Source organism: Mus musculus, chromosome X (assembly GCF_000001635.26).
Source record: "Mus musculus strain C57BL/6J chromosome X, GRCm38.p6 C57BL/6J".
Taxonomy (NCBI): domain Eukaryota; kingdom Metazoa; phylum Chordata; class Mammalia; order Rodentia; family Muridae; genus Mus; species Mus musculus.
The window spans coordinates 142,317,791-142,345,673 of NC_000086.7; the positions used below are offsets into that span (position 1 = coordinate 142,317,791).

At 38.5% G+C, this 27,883-nt stretch overlaps 1 protein-coding gene across 6 annotated transcripts in view; it reads right to left on the minus strand.

Moving 5' to 3' along the window:
• Positions 1-202: 202 nt before the first annotated feature.
• The window catches only part of Acsl4 (acyl-CoA synthetase long-chain family member 4), a 72,810-nt gene continuing 45,129 nt past the window's right edge, over positions 203-27,883 (minus strand). For 3 of the 6 annotated variants that reach the window (NM_001033600.1, NM_019477.3, NM_207625.2), the window contains exons 6-16: positions 27,638-27,776; positions 25,517-25,667; positions 25,284-25,407; positions 23,545-23,616; positions 22,160-22,299; positions 21,094-21,266; positions 15,880-15,954; positions 14,402-14,593; positions 11,058-11,172; positions 10,186-10,343; positions 203-3,044 (exon numbers count right to left, since the gene is read on the minus strand). In NM_001033600.1, coding sequence (NP_001028772.1) covers positions 2,887-3,044; positions 10,186-10,343; positions 11,058-11,172; positions 14,402-14,593; positions 15,880-15,954; positions 21,094-21,266; positions 22,160-22,299; positions 23,545-23,616; positions 25,284-25,407; positions 25,517-25,667; positions 27,638-27,776 — 1,497 coding nt within the window. In that variant the 3' untranslated portion in view covers positions 203-2,886. The remainder of the gene's footprint in view (positions 3,045-10,185; positions 10,344-11,057; positions 11,173-14,401; positions 14,594-15,879; positions 15,955-21,093; positions 21,267-22,159; positions 22,300-23,544; positions 23,617-25,283; positions 25,408-25,516; positions 25,668-27,637; positions 27,777-27,883) is intronic. The other 3 variants (XM_030251379.1, XM_011247843.3, XM_011247842.3) reach the window with 1 other exon arrangement.

Below are 27,883 nucleotides of genomic sequence, written 5' to 3' on the forward strand. Positions count from 1 at the left end.
TTTCCATGTTACAAGATATTCAACTCACTGTATTAAAATAATAGTTCTGAATTCAAATAAACCAATGTAATGAATACAATTTATGAAAGATAAGTTAACCACTTAATTCCAGATATCCAAGCCGCACTACTTAAAAAGCCTAGGTAACATTCAAATTTATAGACTTTTTTTTATATTGACATATAAGAAAAAACAAACTGGCTTGATAACATGGGTGGATTTATTTTTATAAGATTCAAGTGCAAACTTAAAAATAAGAACAAAGAAAGCTTTTCAAGAGTCAACACAAAAATCTAAGGAACAATCCTACAATCGTGCATTTTAACAGAAAATACAAATATGAATATAAAATGTATAACTACATTCAAAATTAAAATGTATCTCTCCAGTTCCCAAACGCCACACAATCTTTTAACCTGTTCTCAGCTTCTCACTGTAGAAACATTTGTCATATGCTACCAGGAAAATATAGCCAAAGATATAGTCAGTCTCTATGAATAAAGAAACAGGATTCTCCCTCGCTTTGGACTCTATGAATCTTTCATCTGTATTTCATTTCTAAAAAATCAGACAATCATACCTTCAGTCTACTTAAAAAAAAATGAGTACAAATATCAAAGAAATAAAACCCTTTCGTGTAATTAAAGCAAAAATCATGAGTGTTCAACTTAGAAATGCACACACTTATAATCAATAGTAAGCACAGCTTTATTTGATGGCTAACATGTAATAATTGTGAACAATTTAAATAGTTATAAAAATGGAGATCAAAATCTTTAGGCTCAAATACTTAAAAAGTCACTATGAATATGGAAAATAGTTCTGTTTACATAAACGTGTCTATTTTTGATGAAAATTCAGGGGGGCAGTGGCATCTCCCTGGTCCCTTAACGTGTTTGGATTTTCATGAAGAATTAGCAGCACCCAACCTTGTGTTAATTGCGTGATTCTTAAGGACCTAGTTGGCAGTGTTCCAGCTTCGGGAGATGGGAGTGGGTGGGGTGCAAGTATCTTAAATAAGATAGTATGCATGCACTCACATTTTAAGATCACCATTCCAAATGGGATACATATATTGGAAAAGCCTTAAAAAAAAAAAAAAAAAAACACCCTTGAAGGATAAACAGTGCACTAGGAGGAAGTAGAAGCTGAATAGTAGTCTACTTGATAATTAATGTCTTTTCACGCTTCAAAGGCAAGATGGTAGCATGAGAATACTCACATATAACTTCAGGGAAAACTTGCCTCAAATTTTATTTTGCAGAACACTGAAAAGAAACTTTTACAAAAACCTTCGCTGTTGCTTATAACACCAGATGATTTTTTTTCGTTATTACCACCATATACATAACATTTAAATAATTTCTTTATAAATATTTTAGAGCACAAAGAACTCATTTTGTTGTAGTGGTGGCCCACATCTGTACAACGCAATGGAAGCAACATATATATATATATATTATATACACACATACACATGTGTATGTGTGTGTGTGTGTATAAAATGATTATGAAAAAGTGCAAAGAATAACAGTATTAAGAATTTTTGCTTTTTACAGTAACTATGGTCCAAGTGCGAATATCTATCAAGAATATATAATTCCAGACTTTAGCTAAAGATTCAAAAAGAAACTCACACTCCAAGTTACTTCACAGACAGTCCTTAATCAAGTAACTCTGCCCTTCTCCCAAATCTAGCATTTCCAGTTTCTAAAACTCTTCACAAACAGGAAAAGTGGTAACAGTGTTTTCTTCCCTTTAACTTCCCCAGGCTCATCCAAGACATTTAATCACCCGTAGGTTTGAACAAGATTTTGAGGAAGTCATGTATCATAACCCGCTTTGCTGAAATTAAAGCAAAATGAAAGGCTCTCTGAAATGCACACTACTGATCAACAATCAATCAGCAACAGCAAGCAGACCATAAATTACAAATGTAATTTAATACAAGCACATTTGAAAACCAAGCCCTGTTATCAAATTTAAATTCCAAGTCTAAATCTCTTTCCCAGGTTCAGTGCTACACAAGGATCCTAATTTTGAATACGTAGGATTCCACCAGCGTTCTAACAGAAAGGCAATGAATCTTGTTGAATTCTGATTGACTTTCTAACACATTCCCATTGGTCTCACTCAGTCTTTAACCACATTACACACAGAAAGGTCACTTTTAAAAAGTGAACATTCCTTTTAAGACATTTAAATAATTACAGATGCTGGCTTTAGTTCTCAGCTTCCCTTCATTACATTATGAGATATTTTTGGTAGGTGTGTGTTGTTTTAGTCTTAACTTCAGGCACTGTAATTATTCACAATATTGCAATGACTCTATGTCTGACCTATATGACAATTATGATCTTAAGATAATACCTTCTAAGATACTGATACCATACATTATGACTGATCTTTTTTCCCTTCAAGATAAATGGTTGGAAGAGGATTTCAAAGCCTGGTGGCGCTTCTGCTTTGAGTAGTGTTAATACATAATTTTGTCATCATTATTATAGAAACTTCTGAACTAGGAAGACATAGACGCTGGAAGCTGTAAATTTCTTCAATTCTATCTATTCCAAGTCCAATTTCTTTACTTTAGCATGGAGTATCTTCTCTTCATAAAAACAAGGGTATATAAGGCTACTTTTAAAAAACAGAATTTCTGCTCTAAACTTAACACAGCTAAAGGGAAATGTCTTTGCAATCTCAGCTTCACTAGGACTATGCAAGTTAAAGTAGACTCAACTATTTTAACGACTTTTGGTTGTTTTTATTTCATGTCTTTAGAAGATACACCTTATATTCTAACAAGGAGATCAACAAAGGCTTAAACTCTAGAACTAAAAACCATCAGGCCACCTCCTGTGCAAATGGAAATCAGAGAGCCGCATTTTATTTGCCCCCATACATTCGCTCAATGTCTTTGAGATAATGGTTCTTCAACTCCTTCCTTTTCAGCTTGAAGGCATCTGTTACCAAACCAGTCTCGGGGGTCCATGGCTCTGGGCTTAACCGAACCTTGATCGGAATTTCAAATCGCTCCAATTTCACTGAAATAAAAAAAAAGAAAGAAAGAATGGTAGAAGAGAGGCAGGAAAGAAGTAGAAAGGAGGAGAAAGAGAGGGGGTTAGAAAACAATGAATCCAATATAGAATTTTCAGAATTGATGGCCTAGGTGATGCAATAAAAGAAAGTTTATTTATTTATTGGTATGTCAATTAACAATATGCACACTAATAGGCAGCTTTGCTTACACACATGCACACCCCATCTTCCTCTTAGAACCTTCTTTATATCACTGTTCCTCTGCCTGGAGTGGTTTTCCATCCAGAGGTGTCTACTAACATCCAGAATTCCTCCATTTTTAACAAAAAAGACTAGATTTTTTTGTCATCATGCACACACACACTTTCATATTTTATGAGCACACTTCATTCGATGCCTGTATTTCCCTCCACACATATTCTTGGTTTGTCTCAACCACTACAACGCAAGCTCCATGAAAGGTCTTTGTTTTCCTGGCTGTCAACTATAAACTAGATCAAGAGTCCTCAATAAATTCATACAAATCTATTAAGTCATTCCATACAAAATTAAGCCTCCTGGGGACTGGTGAGATGGCTCAGCGGTTAAGAGCACTGACTGCTCTTCAGAAGGTCCTGAGTTCAAATCCCAGCAACCACATGGTGGCTCACAACCATTCATAATGAGATCTGATACCCTCTTCTGGAGTTTCTGAAGACAGCTACAGTGTGCTTACATATAATAAATAAATAAATCTTTAAAAAAAATTAAGACTCCCAAAATATAATCCTTAAAAGCTGTATTATATGATCAAATGTGAACCAACATAGTATTTATTTGGTATAATAATAGTGCTTAAATAGTGTAAGAGTGAACACAGTACATACAGTGTGGGAGTTACACAAGTCAGAATATGTTAGGAGAAATATAAGAAATTCAGAACATAGAAGTAGCTGGGGGGTGGCATATACCTCTAATCCCAGCATTCAGGAGGCAGAAGCAGGTAGATATCTGTGAGTTTCAGGCTAACCAAGCCTACATAGTCAGACTCTGTCATAAAAATAAAAGTATCAATAATAAAAAGAGAACAGGGTATTCAATCATATTAGCCTATTTCTTACAATGCCCCAAGGTATATATTAACATAATCTCATTATAAAAATTCTAAAGGCCAGACATGCAAGCATGTGAGCTTGATTTTCTTTATTAGACATTTGCTTTATTTACATTTCAAATGTTATCCCTTTTCCTGGTTTTCCCTCTGAAACCTTCCTATCCCCTCCCCCTTCACCCTGCTCACCAACTAATCCACTCCCACTTCCCTGTCCTGCCATTCCCCTGCACTGGGGCATTGAGCCTTCACAGGACCAAGGACGTCTCCTCCCACTGATGACTGAGAAGGCCATCCTCTGCTATATATGTGGCTGGAGCCATGGGTCCCTCCATGTGTACTCTTTGGCTGGTGATTTAGTCCCTGGGAGCTCTGGAGTTACTGTTTGGTTCATATTGTTGTTCCTCCTATGGGACTGCAAACCCCTACAGCTCCTTGGGTCTTTTCTCTAACTCCTCCATTGGGAGACCTGTGCTCAGTCCAATGGTTAGCTGAAAGCATCCCCCTTTGTATTTGTCAGGCACTGGTAGATCACCTCAGGAGATATATCAGGTTCCTGTCAGCAAGCACTTGTTGGCATCCGCAATAGTGTCTGGGTTGGGTGACTGTATATGGGATGGATCCCCACGTGGGGCAGTCTCTGGATGGTCTTTCCTTCAGTCACTGCTCCACTCTTTTTCTCTGTAACTCTTCCTGTGATTTTTTTTGTTCCTCCTTCTAAGAAGGACCGAAGTATTCACACTTTGGTCTTCCTTCTTTTGAGCTTCATGCGATCTGTGAATTGTATCTTGGGTATTCCTAGCTTCAGGGCTAATATCCACTTATCAGTGAGTACATACCATGTATATTCTTTTGTGATTGGGTTACCTCACTCAGAATGATATTTTCTAGTTCTATCCCTTTCCCTAAGAATTTCATAAATTCATTGTTTCTAATAGCTGAGTAGCACTCCATTGTGTAAATACACCATTGTTTTCTGTATCCATTCCTCTGTTGAGGGGCATCTGGGTTCTTTCCAGCTTCTGGCTATTATAAATAAGGCTGCTATGAACATAGTGGAGCATGTGTTCTTATTACCAGTTGGGGCTTCTTCTGGATATATGCCCAGGAGAGGTATTGCTGGATCCTCCGGTAGTACTATGTCCAATTTTCTGAGGAACCGCCAGACTGATTTCCAGAGTGGTTGTATCAGATTGCAATCCCACCAACAATGGAGGACTGTTCCTCTTTCTCCACATCCTCACCAGCATCTGCTGTCACCTGAGTTTTTGACCTTAGCTATTCTGACTGGTGTGAGGTGGAATCTCAGGGTTGTTTTGATCTGCGTTTCCATAATGACTAAGGATGTTGAACATTTCCTTAGGTGCTTCTCAGCCATTTGGTATTCTTCAGTTGAGGATTCTGGTTGCCCTTGCATTTGGAGCATAGATGTTCAGAATTGAGAGTTCTTCTTGGTAGATTTTTCCTTTGATGAGTATAAAGTGCCCTTCCTTATCGTTTTTGATGAGTTTTTAGTTGAAAGTTGATTTTATCCAATATTAGAATGTCTACTCCAGCTTGTTTCTTGGAATCATTTGCTATGAAAATTGTTTTCCAGCCTTTTACTCTGAAGTAGTGTTTGTCTTTGACACTGAGGTATGTTTTCTGTATGCAGCAAAATGCTGGGTCCTGTTTACGTATCCAGTCTGTTATTTTGTCTTTTTATTGGGGAATTGAGTTCATTGATGTTAAGAGATATTGAGGAAAAGTGATTGTTGCTCACTATTACTTTTGATGTTATTTTTATGTTTGCATGTTTATCTTCTATTGGGTTTGTTGAAAGATTACTTTCTTGCTTTTTCTAGGGTGTGGTTTCCCTCCTTGTGTTGGTGTTTTCCATCTATTATCCTTTGAAGGGCTGGAAGTGTGGAAAGATATTGTGTAAATTTGATTTTGTCATCCAATAGCTTGGTTTCTCCGTCTATGGTAATTGAGAATTTTGCTAGGTATAGTAATCTAGGTTGGCATTTGTGTTCTCTCAAGGTCTGTCTGAGATCTCCCCAGGATCTTCTAGCTTTCATAGTCTCTGGTGAGAAGTCTGATATAATTCTAATAGGTCTACCTTTATATGTTACTTGACCTTTTTCCCTTATTGTTTTTAATAGTCTTTGTTTAGTGAATTTGGTGTTTTGATTATTATGTAACGAGAGGAATTTCTTTTCTGGTCCAGTCTATTTGGAGTTCTGTAGGCCTCTTGTATGTTCATGGGCATCTCTTTCTTTAGGTTAGGGAAGTTTCTTGTATAATTTTATTGAAGATATTTACTGACCCTTTAAGTTGGGAATCTTCACTCTCTTCTATACCTATTATCCTTAGGTTTGGTCTTCTCATTGTGTCCTGGATTTCCTGGATGTTTTGGGTTAGGAGCTTTTTGCTTTTTGCATTTTCTTTCACTGTTGTGTCAATGTCTTCTATGGTATCTTGTGTACCTGAGATTCTCTCTTCTATCTCTTGTATTCTGTTGGTGATGCTTGCATCTAAGATTCCTGGTCTCTTTACTAGGTTTTCTATCTCCAGAGTTGTCTCCCTTTGTGATTTCTTTATTGTTTCTATTTCAATTTTTAGATCCTGGATGCTTTTGTTCAGTTCTTTCACCTGTTTGATTGTATTTTCCTAAAATTCTTTAAGGGATTTTTGTGTTTCCTCTTTAAGGTCTTCTACCTGTTTTGCTGTGTTCTTTTGTATTTCTTTGAGGGAGTTATTTATGTCATTATTCAATTCCTCTATCATCATCGTGAGATGTGATTTTAAATCAGAGTCATGCTTTTCTTGTGTGTTTGGGTAACCAGGGTTCACTTTGGTAGGAGAAGTGGGTTTTGATGATGCCAAGTAGCCTTGGTTTCTGTTGCTTATGTTCTTACACTTGCCTTTCACCATCTGTTTATCTCTGGTGTTAGCTGGTCTTGCTGTCTCTTACTTTGGCTTGTCACTCCTGCAAGCCTGTATGTCAGTACTCATGGGAGACCAGTTCTCTCTGGGAGGAATTTGGGTATGGAGAGCTGTGGCACAGGGTCAGTTCTGGGGTACAGACAGAGACCAGAAGGATCCTGCCCCTAGCTGATCCTGTGTCCTAATGGCTCTGTGAGTATTCCTCTTGGGCCAGGAATTTGAAGAGAAGTGGTGGTCTTACCTGTGCTCACAGGTGTATAGGCACTCCTGGGAGACCAAGTCTCTCCTGGCAGTATTTATGTATGTAACTCTGGGGCACATATCAGCTCCTGTTCCAGGTCACCACTTGGTTCCTGTGTCCTGAGGGTTCTGGAGTGGGTTCCTCTGAGTGCACTCACAGGCCAGTCCACACTCCTGGGAGGCTCCCTCCGTCCTAGCGCTATTTGGATATCTGATTTTTTTTTAATAGAATAACTTAAAATAAAATTTGTGAATACTCCCAAAGCTACTACCCACCAGTCTTGGTGACATTAGAAAATGCTTTGAGAGAATACAACGCTGAATATGAAAAAAATAATCTCTCACATATTATGTAGTATAGTATCATACAACCTCAAATAATGCCTAAACAGGTAGAGGAAACATAAAACTTGCCTGAATTAACAATCTCTACTCTTTCCTCACATTATGGCTCAGTTATAGAAAAGAACCTGAGATAACTGCCCCCTGAAGCACACACATCTGGATCAAGGGAAATCTCAACTACAGATCCAGTTCCAAAAACTTTCATTTCCTTTTACTCAAAAAGGTCTAATTCCGGAAACACTACAAAATTTGTACACCATTTTAGTTGTACACAGTTTTTAAATGTCCCATCATTATTAACTACATTGCCATTTAAGGCATAACAAAAAGGGATGCTTGGGGGTGTCATTCTGAGAATTCCCCATCATTAGAGCATGTTCAAGAGAGAAACAGACGATCACACTTTCACACAAGAATAAGAGTAACCTCCAGCAAATGAGAAAGAAGAGGACTGAAGAACCAATAATTTCCCATGTGCATGTTCTCTGAATAAAACTGAACATTATAAAGGTGATCCTGCAGGTGGCAGCATATCTATGTTTTTGCTGTTGCTGTTTTTAAAGTGAGTGTGTGTGTGTGTCTGTCTGTGTGTCTGTGTGTGTGTCTCTCTGTGTGTGTGTGTGTGTGTGTGTGTGTGTGTGTGTGTGTGTGTGTGTATACCACGGCAGAAGGAAGGAGCTAGATTTCCCAGAGCTCCAGGATCATGATTATCATTCAGTATCCAAATAATATATTTTTTAATTACATATCTCACTCCAAGAACAGGAAAGTTGTGGGAGCCTAGTGATTCCTGGGATTTTTTCTTCTGCTTTCTATATGCAATTACAATGCACCTTGACATTCCCTAATTATCTTCACAGCTAAATACACAGTGATATTAGCATCTTAATAACTAAGGATAACTGGGGGGATGCCTCCAGTGGGCAGGTTATTGGTTGAAATAGTTTATGAGATACCATATTAAAAGAAAAATCAGAACATGTATCTAACAAGGTTCTGGGAGCCTGGGGACAGTAACATAAGACTTATTTATAAATAATAAAATTACCTTGAAGAAAGCATTACATACCTAAGCACCTTTACAATGTGAATAATCAGAAAATGAACTTTGAAATTTAAAATATTTAGAGTGCTCAGGGTTCAGAAAGTTCTTGGGAAATTAAGATATTGAGGTTGGAAAAATTGTTATAAACTATATTTTAAAACCTAAGTGAAATCTAAGTTGCGTTTTGAAGTAAAAGAAGAATCTGGCATCACTACTGAGGAAATGTCTATGATAGAAATAAAAGCCACTGTAGCTTTCCTGATGAAATTAGAACCATTTTGACAAAGAGAGGGGAAAAAAAAAAAAAACTTCTGTAATACACTTTCCTTTTGACCCCCAAATTCCACATCTAAGAATTCACACCAAGAAGAAAATTACACACAGGCTGACGAGATGACTCAGTTGCAAACCTGTTTGCCTCGTAAGCATGAAGGACTGGGCCTGATCCCTAACATCTACATGAGAAGCTGAGCATCTCAGAGATGGGGAGGGAGAGCCAGGCAATCCCTAAGGAAACAAAGTAGATGGTCCCCAAGGAATGAGCTCCATCCTCTATATGCAGAACTGCACTCACCTGAACATGCATACATACACACAAACCAAAACTGTCACTCAAGAAAATAGTTTTGTAGAAAAGATGTTTCTTTAAGGGGGGTGAGAAGTACTACTCATCTAGAAATAGAATGGGTTAAATATTTATTTTCTGAAGAAAATAAAATCTAGGAACTAAAGATGATGATGAAATTATGTAGCTAGTGACTTAAGAAACCGCTGGTGATATTGACAAGAGGAGTTGATGCAGAGGGCAAGCAGAGGTCACTCCAGCCAGGGGACTTTAACTTACTTCCTTATAACTTTCTATATTGTCTAATTTTTTGTGATTACAGCTAACTAGTAATTAGAAAATTATTACTTTCATCGTTAAAATAAAACAATAAATCAAAAAACATGTAAACAGCTTGAAAGTTGGCATAGAAAAAAAATAAAAAAGAAATAAAAAAGAAAAAAGAAAGTTAGCTGGGTGTGGTGGCGCATGCCTTTAATCCCAGCCCTCAGGAGGCAGAGGCAGACGGATTTCTGAGTTCGAGGCCAGCCTGGTCTACAAAGTGAGTTCCAGGACAGCCAGGACGACACAAATACAAAAAAAAAAAAATACAAAAAAAAAAAAAAAAAAAAGAAAGAAAGTTGATATAGGGAAATACTAGGCTCCTCTCTACTGCTCGTAGGACATAAATACCTTGTTCTCAAAGAACAAGAGTATGTATTTAATTGGTAAGTTGATTTTACATACACACACATACATACATACATAACACTCATTGAGATTTTTAGAAAAAGAAAGGATATAAAGATGTTTTAAAAGGACTTAGATGGAAGTACCAAAGAGTGGATGCAATCAAGATGCATTGTACATGTGTTTGAATTTTCTAGTATAACGCACAAAATAATTATTAGGTGACTTTTATGGACTTCAACAGCTTAGCAATTTCTTACTTACTGGCATTTGCAGCTTCTCGAATTTCTTTCAGTATTTCAGCTTCCATGGCGGGATTATTGCAAATATCAACCCAAGATCCTTCTACCCCCTTCTGTTGTGCCAAAAGAGTCAACTTTTTCTGGTTAGGAACCACAAAACTGATCACATAGGACTGGTCACTGAAAAATATACATATTAAGGAGTAAGCAAAATTATTCACGTTATTCAATGTAACAGTAAAGTATTAGTAATTCTAAATATACATATTATATAATGTTAATAAATAAAGAAAGTGGCTCAATCTCACAGGCTTTTGACTTAGAAAAAGTTGGACTGAAAATTCACCATGTGCTACCTATGTGAACTTTTGGGGAAATTATTCATGCTGAGTCTTAATTGCTATGGATCCTATATGAAAGAACTTGTAGCATAGGTTAAATCAGAAAATAAACACTTAGCAAGACATGGTAGATGTCTAATAAAAAACTGTAATAAATGAGTTTCAGGAAAAGACCTTCATGTTGTTATATAAATTCAAGAACTTTCATGTTTATTTTCCTAGCCACAAAGTTCTAAGAGACTTTTGATGATATCTGAATGTTTACACACAATCAAATTTCTTTTATAATGTTCCTTTTACTGTTAAGTATATGAAACACAAAACAGAACTATTTTTTGTCTGGCGAGATAGCAATCAAGTCTGATGACCTGAGTTTGATCTCCAGGACCCAAATGGTGATAGGAGAGAGCCCGCACAAGGTGTTCCATATGCGCTTCCTCCAACAAACACAAAAGAGATGATAGAGAGATAGATAGATAGATAGATAGATGGATGGATGGATGGATGGATGGATGGATGGACAGACAGACAGACAGACAGATCAAAGAGTTACCTTTTGGCAAAAGCACAGATGTTGTCGATCAGTGGACAATTCTTCAGTGCAGCTTCTACTTTCCCAAGAGATACATATTCTCCTGCTTGTAACTTTACCAGATCTTTCTTACGATCTAGAATCATAAAAATATGGATCATCAAGTTAAATCAGAGACATTGGCGGTTATCTCTTGGGAGGCCTGAGCTCCTCTGAATGGAGATGGGGGGGAGTGGATCTGATGAAGAAGAAAGGTGGGAGGCAGCTAGGGGGCGTAGGGGAGAGCTATGGTTGGGAATCCCAGCACTCAAGAGGCAGAGGCAGGGGGATTTCTGAGTTCAAGGCCAGCCTGATCTACAAAGTGAGTTACAGGACAGACAGGGCTATATACAGAGAAACCCTGTCTTGAAAAAAAACCAAAAAAAAAAGAATTGTGCTTTCTATTAAAAAATACAAGCCCACAGTTTATAGCACTGTGGCATACATAATTCTGGTTTTATTTCAATTTATTGCCTTAGATTTTATTTATAAAGATATTTCTTCTAAAATCTTGACATATATGTATATATGCATATGTACATAAAATTGAATATAAATTTCAATATATAGTTTAATAAATACATAAATATAATTATAATATATAAAATTGTGTGTATGCATATATAATTTTCTAAAGCATACTGACAAAGAAAATGCATCAAATATTAACGATTCAGCACTCAGGTGTATAAGGTAAGGTCATCCTAAGTTCTAGGCCAGTGTAGCCTCTTAATGGTTCAAGTTCAGTCTGAGGTATGACTGTCTCAAATCAGTTTTCTCCAGTAAGTGACACCAGATATATCAACCACATACCAGAGCAGGACACATTTCTAGCAGTAGTTAGCCAAACACACAGACACAGACACACACAGACACACACACAGACACTCACACACACACACACACACACACACAAGATACACTTGCTTCTTCTCTTTTGTCTTACTGGCTTTTTCGGTTGTTTTGACTTTCATTTTGTCTTTTTCTTTTAAGAGAGTGTATAAAAGTTTGAGAGGGCTCAAAATTAGGTAGGAAGGTGAGGAAGATCTGGGAGGACTTGGGGAGGTGAAAACACAATCAAAATAGACTGTTTGAAAAAAGTTTAATAAAAACATACTTAAATAAAGATTAGCTAAAGGTTATACACAGCTGTAACGTCGTGTCATACTCCTGAATATTACGAACTTCTCCTACTCAGAATTCCAATGACATTAAGGGCAGGAACAGAACTTGGAGCATTAGATTAGGAACGGGAGCATCATCAGCTACAGGCTGTGATGCTTGCTATTTCAGCTCACCTCTTTCCATCTCATTCACATCCGTGATAATGGTGCCTTCCCCACAGAAGCATGTCACAGTCTACTCCATATAAAGCACACTCAACAAATGCCAATCCCCACATTCCCTAGTTGACATTTTCTTTGTAAAGTGACAGTGCTGTAAGAAAGTACTGTCACAGGACGGCTCATCTTGAGTAATTATTAGCCTGCTTTAAATCTTTTCTATGAATGATGTGTTGCCTACCAACAGCAATAGTAAGGAAGACAGAGGAGTAGGAGGATGGGGGAGGAGGGTTGTGATCAAAACTCATTGTACTCATGGATGAAAAAATAGGTTTTCTAAAAAAGACTGTGCCAGATCCTTTTCGACAAAAGACCCTCTCTGACATTCTGCTAACCCTAATGGCTTCCTTTTCCATTTTAAACCTGCAGCAACAGTGGGCACGTGCATTATACATGTGTGTTGATAATATTCATACAGATGGATCACAATTGTTTAGTTTCTTCCAGAATGCACAAATGTAAGACTACATTCAAGGAAATGGGATAATAAAAATAATCCTCTAATACACATTGGCCAAGGGTGGGGGTGGGGGGTGGGAAGCATGATGACCTGAGTTCAAATCTCCAGCACCCACATAAAAGCTGGGCACTGGCACAGGTGTTTAAGCTCAGTGTTGGGAGAAGGGCAGAACCAGGTCGATTCCTGAAGCTCATTGGCCAGCAAGCCCAGACAAATGATGAGCTCCAGGTTCAGTGAAAGACTGTCTCAAAAGACGCCAGAGAGTGATTGTAAAAGACACCCAGTCCTTCCACCTCTGTCCTCCAGGCTTACCCACACACCGATGTGCACAGACACACACCAAGTACAAACACCATACACACATGCAAACTGAAGAGGAGCCAGGCGTGGTGGCACATGGATAGAATTCCTATTCATAGGAGTCTGACGTGGAAAGCTTGTGAGTTCAAGGCCAGGCTGTGCTACATAAGCTTATAGCTCGGTTTTGTTATCTAATACAAAACACGTCTCAAAAACCAGTTGTACCAGTAGAGGATAAAAGGGAGCTTAGGATATACATGCATGGTCCTCCTCTGGCATAAACAAAACCCTAGCTTTGCTCCACAATAGATGGGAATAGGAAAAAATATGAATATGATTGTCTAGGAAAAAAGTTCATCTTTTTTTTTTAATGAATCAGCAGATGAATGGTAAAGATGAAGACAAAACTTCCCAGGAAATGACATTCTGCTCAGATACTGTAAAGTTGAGCCACAAATTATGTGTCACTAGAACTATGACCAAGTAACTGTATCACTAGAAGACAGACTAGACCCGGATGAGTAGCCCTTACGGCTAGTTAATGTTTAAACCTTTGCCTATTGAAAGTGAACACAGGATTTCTTTTGGAGTCGCTTTTTGGAGTTGCGTTTTGAAGGTAAACATCTACTTCCGTTAAGTCCAGTTTTTAAAAAAAAATAATAATAATAATGCCAAAGCAACACTCACTTTCAAAATAATAGACTGGTGCTGAAGATTGAAATGGTCTAGCTCTTACAGATAGAGCCATAGAAAGGGGTACCAGGAAAAACAGGGGTCCATGATGATCACTGAGAAATTAGGGGTAAGGAAGGCCTAAAATCATATATGCATGCCACCGTAAATAGGTATACAGAGTTCTGTGGAGTTAAGCAAAAGAGGTCTTTCCTGGATTATTTTTTGTTTATTCATTGCTGAATCTATTATCCATTTTTCTGTCCACTTTCCCCTTGCCCTCCTCACACATTGCTACTACTTCAAAAGATTCAGGCACTTCTCTGAGCATCTCTCATTTCTTAACTCATTTGACGCTAGCAGCTGCTCTATGAGGTGGGTGTGTCTCTATTTCACAGATGGAGCTCGGGCACAAAGGGCCTAAGTAAAGGAGCTTGCAGAGAGTTGGAACTAATCAGTCTACCAACCCCCCTGATGGCCTAACCTATGTTCTTATTCAGCCTCACTGAAGCTACAAAATGAAAGAAACTATAGAGAGAGAACGCACTGACCTATAATCTGTAAGCATCCATCAGGATGGAATTCTCCAATATCGCCAGTGCAAAACCACCTTTGTCCATTTTCATCAACACAATAATCTTCTGCTGTTTTCTCTTCGTTTTTAAAATATCCCATGGAGATATTCTGGCCACCGATCACAATCTCACCTCTGGGGTTCGGCTTATCATGAACTGTATAACCACCTATACATTTTTTTTTAAAAAATCAGTTATTATCCTCAAACAAAATTTATCATCTTCTATAAATTCTTTATTACAATTATTTGTGTACGCACCCGCATGCCACTGTGCGCGTAAGTCAGAAAAAAAAAAAAACATTGCAACAGTTGGATCTTTTCTTCCATTATGTGGGTCCCGAGAAACAAACTCAGGCTATCGAACTTGGCAGCAAGTTCAATGAGCTACTGAGTCATCTCAATGACCCTTCATTAATTCTTCAAGTTTGTTATTCTAAATTTTATATTGTGTTTTTGGGAGGAGCTTAGTTTACATTTCATCAGTTATGAGAGTATAATAAGGGAACAATGGGAAGGAGAGCAAGGGAAACTCTCTGACAGGCACCATTGCAAGCCTCCTACCCAAACCTTCCCATGATCCACACCTTCCCATGATACAAACCTTCACGCAGCAGACATAATTAAAGCTAAGTGTTCAATAAAACCATCCCTAAACAAGAGCAAAAAAGGGTTTTAAGTAAGTCTTCAATGTGTTGCTATCAACACTTTTCAGATTTAATGCTCAGGAAAGTTTCAGGCAGAGACACTAGACAGGAAGAAAGGTCATAGCATTAAGCAAGTGAGAAAGGGAGGCCATGGCAAATGGGGAAAACTTTACAGATTTACAGACAATTACTGTCTGGTAGTTATCATCAATTCTTTCTGGCATGGCAAGGCTGTTTAATTATTTGTTTATTTAATAATCCACCATACTGCATGTAATTAATGTATATTTATTATCCTTTATCATGTCCATCATAGGAAAAATTGGTTTGCACCTGACTTCAGATGTTTGTAAAAAGAATTATCAACAGTTGTGTTTATGATTCTGGTTTCTTCTAAATGCCTTGCCTCTGTATATTATATGTAAATATTTACTGTGCAAAGTAACTACACAGATGAATACTGACTGGCAATTGGCTCGCGTCAAGGCCTTGTTGTATAAATGTGTGCATGGTTTCTCCTTCACAGCCCCAGTGTCATCACTAGCAGAGGTAGACTTCAAAAGGTCCCTCATCCTGGGGAAGTTCCAATTAGAAACTTCGTCCCACCTTGCCATTGAGTATTTCCTAAATTAAAAGGGACAGCGGCTAAAATGTAGTCATTTTCCCCGCTGAGCATAAGGAAGTCACAGGAATGGGCAAAACCAAAGAAACCTGCTCTGACAGGCAGCTTCTCACTTCAAGGCAACCCAAGGCTCCTGGGGGCTTTCAGTGCGTCTAGAAATCCCAGAAGCCGGTGCGAAACCCTTACCTTCCTGCCAGTCTTTCAGTTTAATTTCACAGCAAATAAGAGGAGCTCCAACTCTTCCAGTAGTGTAGTCAGTAACTAGAAGAAAAAAGGCACCACCACCATTAGTGCACAGTAGTTCCGACGTGCACACCAGGCCACTAGAAATACTGACTCTAAAAGGTGACAGAAGAGGCCTCAGCCAACTCTACATTTTTTCAGCATTTCGACTCCCGTTTCCACAGTATATTTTTCTTCCCAGGGCTATATTTTAAATAGTTACATTTTTAAAAATCTGCTAAAAGCAAGGGACAAGGTCTACCATTATGTAACCTAGGATTCTAAGACAAAAGAATATCACAAGAATTCCTGTTCTATCACTCACTGCATGTATCAAATTACTTGTCTTTGGCTCCATTTCTTCACCTATAAAAAACACCCCGACTTCATATTTAAAAGTACATGCAGTGAAGACCAAATGTGATGATGAAAGCGGCACTTGCTGCTACTTGTCACAAATAAAATGTCCAAGAGCTGTAACCACTGTTCTCAGACAGCAGCAGCGGCATCATCGGCGGCATCACCATCATCATCATCATCACCATCACCACGTCATTAGCCCTTCCTTAGCAATCTGTGGCTACTCTTAGCAATAATCACATCTTCATAGATGGTTTATTATGAACCCAGCACTATATTAAACATTGCTAGCTAACATATGAAGAATGACCTAACCCATCCCTCAAAGGCCTTACCAACAGACAACCCAGGGGAAAATGTATGTGAAACTGTACAGAGAACACTTGAATGCTAATCGGCATGGACAAGCAATGACAGAAATGAGCTAAGAAGCTAGGACAAGGGTGTCAGTCCTACAGAAAGCATATTACAAAAACCTGGCAGCAGCCTTTACAAAACTGCTTCAATTGGAAAGACTACTAGTTGACTTATCCCAGAGAGTTATGAAATCAATAACTGGAACTTGAGTACTCTTGAAAAGGAGTTAGAATGAGATAACCAAGAAATGCAAGATAAGAAAACTGTAGTTCTGTCTTATAAACTTATACACATGACAGTGAGAATGTCCTTTGCCGGTATGTAGATAGGTTGTACCCACTACATTTAAAAAAAAAAAAAAAAACTAAGGTACCAGGGCATCTTCCCACGCTCACGTCATCCTTTGTAAGTTATCACACAATGTTTTCTATAGTGTTGGGTTCATAATAAGCTATCTAATCAATGAAAACACATGGTGGGGCTCGTGTTTACAGCTGCATATGTATCAGAGGATGGCCATCTATGAAGATGTGATGATTTTAATTAAATTATAATCTGAAAAGATAAAGAAATCCTCTCTACAATGACATATAGGGAGATGTTCATCTTACCCCCATGGGTCCACTATATACCTCAGTTAACAGTCACAAGGACTTGGGCTGCTCCTCCCCTTTAGGAAGGCATACTCCAATCTGTACGTAGAGTAGTTGCATTGCTTTCCTAGTCTCTGTGCCTTTTACCTGGAGACTTCTACACATACGATAGTACTCTAGATACCAGAAGGACCAGTGTAAAACAAACTATCCTTATAAAAGTTGGGCAATGATGACTGGCTATAGCCAGTCAACAGAAAGGGTATTCCTCAAGAAGAAGAGAGAAATTACAGTGAGGTTAAGCCCCAAAAGCTCTGTCAGAGAGATGGCTTGCCTAGGGAAGAAAAGACAGGTATCTAAGATGATAGACGGGTACAATCGCACTAGATCAACAGTATCTTCAAAAAAAAAAAAAACTAGGTAAAGGCATGTTTAGACTTTACACATCCATCAAACAGTGGGTGGGCTAGGACAGACTAAAGGGCTGTCATTTCAGAACAGCTAAAGTAATATAAAGTGCGATGACAACTTTGGCCCAGAGGGAAAGGGCGGCCTAGTGAGAGAATGGGTAGAACCAATTAAAATTAAAGATAGGAAGCAGACTGAGGACTTCAAAGTTGATCAATTCCTGGAATGGTTTCAAAGATGTGATAATACTGACACAACAAATAATTTAGCAATAGGTGGACACTTTGGAATCGGGGTATTACTTTTAGACACAGTTAGCATGAAGTGATAGTAATCTGATTCATCAAAGTTCCTAGGCTGCAGAGGTAGCTCAGAGGTTAAGAGCCCTTGCTGTTCTTGAAGAGGGCGGGATTTTAGTTCCCAGCACTGATTTCGGGTGGCTTACATCCAATCACCTGTAAGCCTAGCCACAAGAGATCCAACACACTCTTCTGGGCTCTGTGGATGCCTGCACTAGTGTGTGTGTGTGTGTGTGTGTGTGTGTGTGTGCATGCACGCATGTGTGCACATGTGATTAAAATGCCATTTTTTATTTAAAAACTTTTCATGCAATATTTTGATAAAACTCTTTTCCCTCCCAACTCCTCTCCACCTCTATATCGACCCAACTCCAAAAAGAAAATCAAAACAAACAAAAAAACCCAGTAAGACAAATCCCCACAAACACACACACACAAAATGTGTATTTTGTGTTGACCTGGGATGGGTCCTGTCCTTGAGTATAACACTCCATTGAAGAAAACATTTTCCCTTTACCAGTCGGTATCAATTGAGCTGATACGCATATGAACTCAGAGACTGGAACAGCATGCACAAGACCTACTCAAGTTCAAACCAGAAAAACAACCTTTAAAAAAAAATGATTCCTATATAACCCTAGTGTTTCTCAACCTGGCAGGATTTTCATGTGCTCAGGAGATATGTGGCAATATTTGGAGCAATATTTGTACAGCGTAGGTGAGCAAGTTACTACTAGTGATGTGATTGTTAATGCCTCTCAGTACACGAAAGGGGCGTAAAACCAAAGCTATGTGCTTCAGGATGTGAAGAGGGCGAAGGCTGAGACACTCTGCCTTTAGGAACTGAAGGTAACAGAAGATAAAACAAAACAGGAGGGATGTAAGAGGGATACTTGCTCCAAGAGTGAAATTCCCCAAAGTGAGGATTGAGATCAGACTATCACCAAACTGTCTATCTATATGCACACCCATAGATTTACATTGCTCTCAACTTTGGCTAGAAACATGAATGGTTAATGCAGAGAACCATAACTGTTCAGAGTGCCTAGTAGGTGTGGGTAGTGCTCAGCTACGGATGGATGAATCAGCTACTATAACACTGATTCTCAGGCTGTGAGTCACAAGCCCTTTGGTAACCCTCAGTCTCCAAAACGATTTACATTACAATTAACAACTGTGGCAAAATTAATAGTTAGGAAGTAGCAACGAAAATAATCTATGATTTTGGGAATCAGTACACCATGAGGGACTGTATTAGAGGGACACAGCATCAGGAAGGTGGAAAAACCAATTCTAGATAGAACTTTCTTCCATCTAATGAGGAACATGTCATTACATCAGAATACAAGAGCCAGAGGATGGGCATGTTTGTCAAATGCTAACTTCTGAACACAATGTGGCTGTTGTACATATCAACTCACAGCAGCTATGCTTCCTATACAAGACCTGCACAAGACTACGCCAGTGAAAATCCCACAGGGTTCCTAAGACCCCACCTTGGCAGAGGAGTTATTGGTAACTGAGAGCTGCTGGGATGGAAAATCATTCTTTGGGAACGTGGCCAGCAATAGGTTGCCTACATCACAGTAGACAATTCCATACCATGTGCATATGGGCAGGAGTAACAGAATACAAAAAATGGAAGGAGAGAGGACTAAGGGCCCTACTGGTAGCTGGAGAGATGTAATGCTGTATGGATATGACCAAAATCTGCTTCATTCATTATGACATTGTGAAAGAATAAAAATAGAATTTTAAAAATTGATCAAAGAAAGAAAATTAAACTATCACGACAGAATTCTGAGGCTTAAAGCTAAAGGGTACATATGATACTTTCAACTAAGTGTTTATAAAGCTAACACAGGGTAGGCTTGGAGCAAACTCTTTTTTGCTTATGAAATGTCGCTATTGCTGAACACACCATTTTAGATACAGGGCCCAGAGGCCCCTGAGCTGGAAGTAACCTGCATGCCTCTCCCCCTGAGGATTAGCTGTCCTCCTATCAGAAGCAGCCATGCTTCCAAAGGAATGAAGAGACCACTAGTCGATGCCAGCTATGATGCCAATGAACCACAAGAATGACCAACATGACAAGATAACTCTATGGGTGCAGCAGTGGTAACCAACAGCTCTCTAACTGGATATAAGACCTGCTCAACAAGAGAGAACCCATGCCTAGTTCTGGAAGCCTAGCCAACTACCCAGGGCTAGAAGTCATGGATCATGGAGGATAATTCACAACCATTAATGTAGTAAGCCAACATAATCCCTAACCACACTCTAAACACTCACAGGTAAGTGTAGTTCTCACCCTTCATCAAAGAAACTTCTCTCTGCAGCATCTGGGAACCATTACAGAAAACTACAACCCATCAAAACTGTGGAACCCAGTCCAAATGGATACATTTCCAAACCAATTCCTGCACCTAATGTTCAGGCAACAGGGCGCGGCTGGGAGGGGAGCCAGAGAATTAAGGAGGGAATTTGCTGTGTGATCATATCTCCTGGTAATGTCACAAGCTACATCCATAAGATCTCACCAATATACCTGAACAGTGACAATGACAGGCATGCCAAATTGGATGGGGAAAAGACAAGGAGGCCTCAGCCCTACAACACAGGACAAAGACAATGCTGGGACAGGGACAGGTCTTCTTCTACAGGGAAAGCACACCAGTTGGATATTCAATACCCAATGCTCAGTCCTGCCAGGCGGTAGTGTATGCACCTTTAATCCCAGCACCCAGGAGGTAAAGGGAGGCAGCTCTCTGAGTTCGAGGCCAGCCTGGTCTACAAAGTGAGTTCCAGGACAGCCAGAGCTACACAGAGAAACCCTGTCTCGAAAAATCAAAATGGACAGTCCTGAAAACATACATAGGAGTAACACTATACGGAATGAGCTGGTTCTAATTGGAAATCTTTATATATATATATATATATATATATATATATATATATATATATATATATATAAAACTATATGCATGTTACAATTTTTTTAAAAAGAGTTTGAAAGAGAGCAAGGAGAGGTATATGGCAAGGTTTGAAGGAAACAAAGAGATAGGGGAAATGATGTAACTGTTATAATCTCAAAAATTTTTAAGAAAGTTATAAGATAACCATGGTCTTCCCCATGATGCTAACACATGCCCAATGCTTACCTTCAGTAACTGTTCCAGCACCACATGATTCTGTCAGCCCATATCCCTGACCAATGGGGCAGCAGAAGCAGACATTCATGAATCGGTGTGTCTGAGGGGACAGTGGCGCGCCGCCAGACAGCATCATGCGGACATTCCCTCCCAGCAGAGCCTTCACCTTTTTAAACAGTATCCTTGAAAAGAAGGGGGAACATGATGGTCATACTGTCACACACTAGTCTTGATACCTGACCAACGTATAGACAATGATAAAATTCTCCAAACTGTGGTGGAACCGACATTTCCAAACCATGATGATAATGGGAAGGTGAGAAACACGGCAAATAATACCTTCATACTATGCCAGAAAAGCATTCAAGCTTTCCCCGAAACCCAAATGTGTAATATTGGGATCATGCTCTGACATATGCTAAACAAAAGAAAATGGCATCGAAGGAAAAACTTAAGTTTTCTATGGAACATTAGGTCTACTTATGAAGCTTCTAATGACAACTCCTACTGCTACACTGTAACTGCTATACTCACTGGCTTACCCTAACTTTATGAACACAATAAAACAGAGAAACACATATACAATACACCTTAAAAATCTCTTTTCTCTCTCTCTGTGTATATACAGTAATGTTGCTTATTATGTTACTCTTAAGCTTGAATGTTTATATTCAAAACTGTATTCTGAGTTTTCTTCAAGAGACCCAATACTTATTTACTTCATCATTAAAATTAGTTAAATTATCAAAGTCGGAGTCTACTGTCTCTTCATTCCTGTATAAACAATAGGATATAGAATAAAGAATAAGTCGAGGTTTTGATCATGGTGATAATCTTCAAACTAGATGAATTTGCCATTTGTTTGGTCTTCTTTCAGGTTTAAAAACACAAAAAACTCATAGGCACATTGACACATGTTCATGGTGCCAGACTTTGAAAAGCTGAGGTAAGAGGGTCATTTGGGTTAAAAAGTTTAAAACCAGACTGGAAAACATTAAAATTTGGAGGCCATACCACACTATACCAAGCAGAACACAATACAGATTCAAAATACAGTGCCCCTGAATATACTTACAGATTACAAAGAGGGGCGTCATAGCCTTTCTTGATTTGCTCTAATTTGTAATCATACCCGATTTTAAATAGAGTTTTCTGAACATAATTCATCTCTTGAACCTTGCTCATAACATTCTTATAAATTCTATCCATGATTTCCTGCAAGAGAAACAACATACTAAATAATATGAAAAGAATTAAAACAATACCAAAGACAGTCTCAAATTGGCAATACCTTGATACAACCTCCTAGAGCAGTGGTTCTCAACCTTCCTAATGCTGTGACCCTTTATTTAGTATAGTTCCTTCACGTTGTGGTGACTTCTCCAACTATAAAATTACTCGGTTCCTACTTCAAAACTGTAATTTTGCTGCTGTTATGAAGCATACTGTAAATACCTGATATGCAGGATATCTGATATGTGAAACCTGTGGATGTCACGACCCACAGGTTGAGAACCACCATCTTACATAGAAATCTCCGGGATAATGGATATATTAATTTCATTTATTATACAACTAATTTTACTGACTTGTTCACTACTTCTAGGAAACTAAAGATAATACATATTCATTAGTATAACATGTCCAATAAACATACACAATCTAAAATAAAATAAAATTTTATTTTAAAAAGAATCAGCACAAGTATACAAGGAGAGCAGAGCAGCCATGGAAAAGACCTGGTTTAAGCAATGGGAAAGGCTGGCCAGCAAGTCCTGGACAGCTGCTGAACTCATAGGCCAGCAGGACATGAACAGGAAAAATCAGTCTTTGAAAAGAGTCTTCCATTGTCCAAATCCAAACAGCAATCACGGGGATGGAGGGACACCTGAACGGTCTAGATGTTTCTATGAGTTTATTTCCAGAGGTCACATGGTCAAGGAGGGCTCTGATCTAAGCAATGATTTAATCACTAATGAGTACATTTCTTTAGGAAGAACTTCAGGGTGATGATTTGTCAGATGCTAACTTTGTGTGGTATAGTGAGTGAGAAGTGTTGCCCTTTAGACTCAGATCTGTCACCAACCTGTCCTGTAACAGTGGAGATGCTGCCTTGGTTCAGTGGGATGCTGTAGGACTTCCTTAACTGTCTGAATAAAATTTAACAAAACAATCTGTCGAGTATATTTCTATCTTAAGATATTGGGACTATGCCTAACTCTAGGTGATGTGAATGTCATCTTCATCTTGAATTTTCAGGCACCAGCAAATACAGGTACACATTTCAATTTTAGTATTTCTATGATTATTTTTTTAGGATTATCTATGCCAACATTTCAAAGTAAAATTATTCTTAAGTGGACACATATACTTAAAAGTATTACATTTTCAAAATTAGAAGTGTAAGCAAGAGCTTGTCCAAGTGACCCTTTGCTATCTGTATGACTATTCTGTACTCACCGGAACAGCGGCCATAAGTGTGGGTTTCAGTACAGTACAATCACCCTTGCTTCCCTTCTTGATTTTGCTGGACTGCATTAATAAAAAGACAAAAGTCATCAGGGAAGATGTTAGCCAAAATGGGACAGGTCTAATTCAAATACTGATAACGAAGACAGAATTTACACATGGTATTTAATCTTCTATTACTCCAACTATTGCAAGTCCAAAGAGTACATGTTTTGTTTTTATCCTGTTGATTTTGCTTCTAGCACATCTCAGTCTTCTATAGCAGAGAAACTGATCCAGGATAATAAGAGAATTGGCCATTTTGGTGAACTGAAAATTTGTATTAAAAATGTACCACCAAATAGAACAGTCAGTACTTTCAAGAAAATGTCCATTTTTACAAAAACCCATTAAAGCATACTTATCACTAAAACAAAATTGAAAGTTAACTTTTAACTTTGATTAATCAACAGGCATATATATATATATCAAAATGACCACTATAAACATTAATTGGAATCACAGAGAAATAATTTTGACAATATTCTGGTTGGTAGCATCATATGGACCATACCAGTGGCCAAGTGGCTACATGCATATATATACATCAATATGTAACATTTTTGAATTTAGACTGATAAGGTCATTTGCTGGAAAAAAATGATAAAAATAAGAATCTCCTATAAAGTAATGTATAAATTTAGATGAGGGCTGGAGAGATGGCTCAGCGGTTAAGAGCACTGGCTGCCCTTCCAAAGATTCTGAGTTCAGTTCCCAGCAACCACATTGTGGCTCACAACCATCTGTAATGAAATCTGACGCCCACTTATGGTATGCAGGTGTACATGCAGATATACATTAAATAAAACTTAAAAAGAAATAAATGTAGATAAATCATGTGAACAGGAAAGAAAAGTGGCTGAAGAGTAGTGAGAGCCATAAAAAGTCAACCGTTTCTCTTTTCCTTTGCTTAAATCGGTTCTTTGGGTAACTTCAAATGTGCTGAAACTATGAGTTGGTGCTGCCTGTTGTTGGGCTTTCTACTATGGACAATAGAGAAAAAGGAGAAGCCTGGTTCAGTGTGAAGTTGAAGGGCTGCCCTTGGAGATCCTGCATTGCTAATCCAACAGAAGTTTCTGCAAAGGTGTAAATATCTGGTATCTGTGATGTCCGGCATGAGAGCAATCGGTCACATAGGTATCAGAAACCTGTAATGTGGCCTGAAATGTGGGTATATAGAACGAGAGGCCAAGGGTAATGGTGACACACACGTTCATCCCAGACCTCAGGAGGCAGATGGGTCTCTGAAATCAATAGATGTCAGTCTGGTCTATATGGAGTGAGTTCCAGAATAGCTAGGGCTACACAGAAAAAAGACCCTGTCCTAGAAATAAATACATACATACATACATACATACATACATACATACATGATCTACACTTTCATCTATTTCTATTTAAAGACATAGGTAGTGGCATGGGTCCAGAATAAATTTAGAAAACAATGAACACCTCTTCTACAGAACCAGCTGGTCCAGAACAGTATGTCAAAGGTTCAGTGAATATACTTTCTAGTACAACTCTCCAAAATAAAATCTAGTACAGAAAGATGAAAGTAGTTATTTCAAAATAACTTTAAAATATGGGCCTAATCAACGCTAATACCATATTACTCATGGAAAGCTATGTTGGATGCCACAGAGAACTTTTTTACTGAATAAACAATCATGAACCAAGACAAATTTTGTTACCTGGTCAGACAGTGTAAGGGGTGAAGAGTATCCAATCCTACAGCCATAGGTAAAGCATGATATCTCTGCTGTCAGTTCCAGCACATGAGCCAAAGGTAAGTAGCCAATATATGTGTCCTTCGGTCTAAAACAAAGTAAGAGAAACATGCAAACCACTCGTGCAAAGGCATCATAAACAAAGAACTTAATCATGAACTCTGGAGTTCTAATAAAGTTGAATGAGCATCTCTCACCCTAGTCCAGGGATACGTTCACACTGGCCTGTCATTCCAGCAATCAAATTGCTATGATGCATCATCACTCCCTTGGGGCGGCCCGTAGAACCACTGGTGTACATGACAATGGCCATGTCTGAAGGGGTTGGTCTACTTGGAGGAACGCTCACTACAGAAAAGAGTACATTTTCTTCAGCTCAGAATTGAATTACTTGACAAGAAGATTATTTTCATTTTATATAATTCTACAAATTTCCAAACCAGTCTGGTTGAATAAGTAAGCATGGTTATCAAATTCCAGTTGATTGAAATAAAGATTTCAAACTCAATCCAGCCTATTTTCAGCTCCACCTGACTAAGCCTCTTCACAGTGTTATATATAGAAGTGGGAAGGATTTTTAAGGCTTTGAAAACTGGAAAGGATAGCATCCTGTGTAGATTCCTTAGCAGTAAATAATGGTTCAGTTCGGGCATGGTAGCACATACCTTTAATCCCAAAATTCTGGAAGCAGAGGCAGGTGGATCTCTGAGATTGAGGCCAACCTAGTCTACAGAGAGAGTTCCAGGACAGTCAGGGCTACACAGAGAAACCTTGTCTGAGGGTGGGGGAGAGCAAGGCATATCACTGAAATGACCAAACTCAAAATTACATACTTAAACAGGCTATATCAAATGCTCCTTCAGTGTGGTCATAGTCATTGGTGGGATCCCAGAAGGAAAAGGATTCACCTGAGGATCAACTGAAGAACCAGACCAAATACACAATATGACATTTCTCATCTTTGCCTATTTTTTAGTAAACATTTGCAAAATGTGTCCTTGTAATATTTACCTACTTGAGTAAACTATCACTACAACATGTATCATAGCTCCACATATAATATTGATTATTATGACACATGATAATGACTCTATACTCAGGTAAAGTAGTATAACAAAAGTATATGGATCCTGGTTATCCTGGAAACAAACACATACATGTCAGTGACTCTTGTCAGTAGTCAATCAAACTTGTGAGGACCGGTAAATATTTTCTAAGATTTTGTGTCAAACGTTTTGGTGAATCATCGGAACTGGCAGTAACAGACCCTGTGGATGCCAACCTCCCAGGCAAGCATGCCCTAATCTCACAGCATCAGCCTGATGATAACAAGCAATTCCCCATGGGTCTCTTATATTCATTCCCGTGCATCAAGCCAAGAGATACTGATGTGTTCAAAGGATGTACAGTGAGATGTATACACTCCAGTATGAACAACAGGCATGCTTACTGCCCAGAACAGTAAAAAGAATAAAAGATTTGGCCTTGGGGCTTCTTTTCTACAATACAAATGCTAACATGATACTCTTTGTAGCCAGACTTTTGGCTACTTTATGGGTTCTTTTTTCTTCCACCCTTTCAACCCACTAGCACTAGATTGGGGGGGGGGGGGAATATAAAGGGGACAGAGGTGTCATTATTGCCAGACTACTTCCCTGATGATTAGGGGCACTGAGTTCCTTGAAGCAAGTTTGATCTTCCCCATCAGGATATCTAACTTCTTGTTGCTGTTTCTTCTTTGCACAAAACTGCCTAATAATCCACAACCAACAGCAACCAACCAACACCCCACAAGCCAACAACAACACCACCTCTCAGGGCCCAGGCATTTATATATTGTCTAAAGAGTCTCCAGAATTCCAAATGTCACACACTCTCAGAAACTATTAGCAGCTGGCAAAACCACAAACTTGCCAGAGCAAGACAAATCATAGTCAGCTGCTGTGCAAATTTCAAGCAGCCTTATATCCCACACATGGGTTTAAAATGAAAACATATTCTTATAATAAATATGTGTTTTGTGCTCACTTCGGCAGGACATATACTTGAAAAAAAAAATCTCACTACAATTCTGACCATTGTTTCCAATTAAAAAAAGAAGCCTGCCTCATCTCTAACCTAAAGTCTGCTTGCTGTCTTCAAGAAATTCGGGCAGGATTGCCTTCTTTAGGAAAAGGAAAAAGAATTTTTCTGTCATGTGCAGTCTTGATTACTTTTAAATCAAAAAGCTCCAGCATTTACTCATGTTACTTTTTAATAATCTGCTAAAATAATAAATATGAGTCCACGAGGAAATTAATTTCGATTGCTTTACTTACAGTTTTCTGGCTTGGCTCCCAGCTCCTCTACTGATTGCATGCTGTGAATTTCAAGCCCCTCAGGGTACTCTGCTCTATTGATAGTCTTATTATCCACATAAATGATATGTTTAACACAATTGATATCTACTAAGGCCGCCTGTTGAACAGAAATAAAAGCCAGCTATTCAATTTGTCACACTATAAAAATTAATATTAACTGAAAGGACTGGAAAATGTTTACTAAGTAAGTTTCATTGTCAATGG